This window comes from Mastomys coucha, unplaced genomic scaffold, assembly GCF_008632895.1.
Source record: "Mastomys coucha isolate ucsf_1 unplaced genomic scaffold, UCSF_Mcou_1 pScaffold20, whole genome shotgun sequence".
Taxonomy (NCBI): domain Eukaryota; kingdom Metazoa; phylum Chordata; class Mammalia; order Rodentia; family Muridae; genus Mastomys; species Mastomys coucha.
The window spans coordinates 35,815,463-35,818,134 of NW_022196903.1; the positions used below are offsets into that span (position 1 = coordinate 35,815,463).

Consider the following 2,672-nt stretch of genomic DNA (forward strand, 5'->3'; position numbering starts at 1 on the left):
GCTTCTCCTTTGCATTACAGTGTGGAGATGGGAGATGCTTTGTAGTAGATAATGTGTGTCTGAAGTTTGCAGAATGTGCCAAATGGGACCGTGTTTCTATGTGATCCTTATAAGTCTCATAATGTGTGAGAATGGGGAGGGTTAGGTGGGGTCTGAACTGGAGCTCTTCTTCAGAGACCTGCTGTGAGGTCACACTGGGGTCAGACTGGTGCCTTCATTTCTGCTTTTAGGTTTCTGGCAGACCGGGAGACCTGGAACATTGATAAACAGTTCCTGTTGGGTCCTGCCTTCCTAGTCAGCCCTGTGTTGGAGCCTGTGAGTATGGAGGCCCTGGGCTGTATGACAGGAGTGTCAGGGGGTTTGGAGAGAGGAATCTTGAGTGATGGTTGCTTATTCTACTTACATCTTCTGGTAGTTCTGAGCTAAATTCTACATATAGTTGTTCTGTCTTTAAAGCTTTTAATGCCAGCCTAACAATTCTAGCTTTCAAGACAGTTGTGAGGAGGAATAACCTTGTCAAGTATTTAAGAATATAATCATTTTCTGGGAGCTTAAGCTCAAGCATGGAGAGTAAAGTGCAGAAAATGTAATGATTCATTACTTTCTGTTATTCTTAACTAAAGCTAACTGGAGAAACATGTACAGCAATATGTGTCACCTACTCTTTTTTTTTCTCTTTAATTTGTTCTCCTTTTCGGCGGTGAAAATATAATTATATATTACCTCCTCTCTTTGTGTCATTCGTTGATACTTATCCTCCTTCTACTGTACAGGGTCTTGAATGCAGTAAAATTAATTTACTTGTTCTGTGTATATTTTTTAAAAATAAAACAATTAGATAATTAATAGATCCTGCATCTTTTTAATCCTGAGTAATTTTCTTCTGCTGTATAGTCAACATTTCCTCATCTTTTCTCAATAGGGAGGAGACAAAAATATCTATAAGAGAATGGTGATTGTTTTTTGCTGAAGTCTTGTAACCCAAGGGGCATTTTTGAAATCATCTATTTTTCTGTAGGTTAATTTCTGTTGTTGGAAAAGGAGCATCCTTTTTGTCTCCATTAGAATGATGATGTGATTTTTTTCTAAATGGGTTAGCCTTATTATTATTTTACCTCTTCTCTAATGTATAATGGTCACCATGTCTTAGATAACTGAGTCCACTGCCCACACTTTCTGTGTTTTTTATTTCAGAATGCCAGAAATGTCTCTGCCTATTTCCCTAAAGCCCAGTGGTATGATTATTACACGGTAAGTGTTTCCTTATATTTATACAGTCCAGAAGCCGGTAGCACCCATTGTGTCTCGATGTGATAGATATCAATCTTAGTGCCACTTCTGGAAATCACCTTGTGTGGTCTTGGTTGGCCACTTTATCTTTGTGGACTGATTTCATTACTTCTGAGCATGAGCATTTGCACTTGATGCAATCCTTCTGAAGACACTAACAAAGCATCTCACTGGTGCCGGGCTGGCTAGGAATCTTCTATATGTGTGGGCCTACAGGTTTGTGTTAATATCATTACAGTGTGGAGACAACAGCAAATTCTTGAAGTCTTGCTACAGGATTTATTTTTGTTTATAGAGGTTCTTAATTGTAGAGATCTTTTCCTCTCTGCATTTTATTACAAACAAACTCTTTTGAGTTGGAGACTTGGCCCAATGTGGATACATAGTAGTGTATAAGCCTAATGACTAGAATTTGATTGAGAGTTTTCTTCTGATCTACTCAATAAATATATAAAAGTCAGTGTCTGAAAAAAAAAGTGGGAGTCTCTAGTTTGTCAGCTTAAGAATTGCTCTGTGTCTCCACCATAGATCAATAGTTATGAGACATATATAAATATATGAAATATATAGACACAAGTTTTAGAGCTTGGATGTCTGAGCTGTTTACATGAGCTTGCTGATGGGAAGCCTACAGAAGCTCTCTATGATGCATGTCTGAGCTAGCACAAGCTGAGAGTGCAGCTGAAATGTTTTTTTCTTCTAACCTATCCTGTCTTCACATTATGAGTAGTAGGATGTATCAGACACACAAAAGTCAGAGCATGTGTCAGCAATTTGGGTTACAACCCTAGTTGATTGCAGTGGATTTAGGTACAGGATGGGTGAGGAAGAACAGAACAGACTTCTTCCTCCTCAATGTCTTGGGAGCACCTAGTCACTCTTTCATGTTTTTTGCTATAGGCTAGTTCTGCCTACAGTGTGGGGATGCTCTAGGGCTTTCTTTGTTGTTAACAGTCAGTTTAAACGACTCATATTTTCTGTGTTTGAGTGTGTCTGTTGACTGCCCTATACCTTAACCATAAGACCTGCTGGGTATGTTGAAGGTGTCTGATATACGGTCTGGACTAGGATTAAATAGGGATAATCCCAGGGCACACAATTTACAAAGGTCCTGTATTGTAAATTTGCCCCTATCTACACATGACATTGAGAGCATAGATCATCTTGAAGCTTGTATCCTAGGTGTTTTGCTAATTTTTTTGTAGTGCTGCCCAGTTTAATGCATTTTTTTTTTGAGTTCTAGTTGTAGGAATGTGAATACACAGCCTTAGGAAGCTCAGCATGGAATCAGTAGCTAGTGTTTGATTGCCTTATGGACTGGCATATAAGTAAATGATTTCATGTACCAAATTTTAAAAGTGAAGAATGAAGGTTAATGAGGA

The 2,672-nt window shown here is 38.5% G+C and overlaps 1 protein-coding gene across 1 annotated transcript in view; it reads left to right on the forward strand.

Moving 5' to 3' along the window:
- Mgam (maltase-glucoamylase) overlaps positions 1-2,672 on the forward strand; it is a 113,112-nt gene that overhangs the window by 74,508 nt on the left and 35,932 nt on the right. Inside the window, exons 36-37 of the mRNA XM_031381069.1 lie at positions 231-315; positions 1,195-1,251. Of these exons, the coding sequence (XP_031236929.1) occupies positions 231-315; positions 1,195-1,251 (142 nt within the window). The remainder of the gene's footprint in view (positions 1-230; positions 316-1,194; positions 1,252-2,672) is intronic.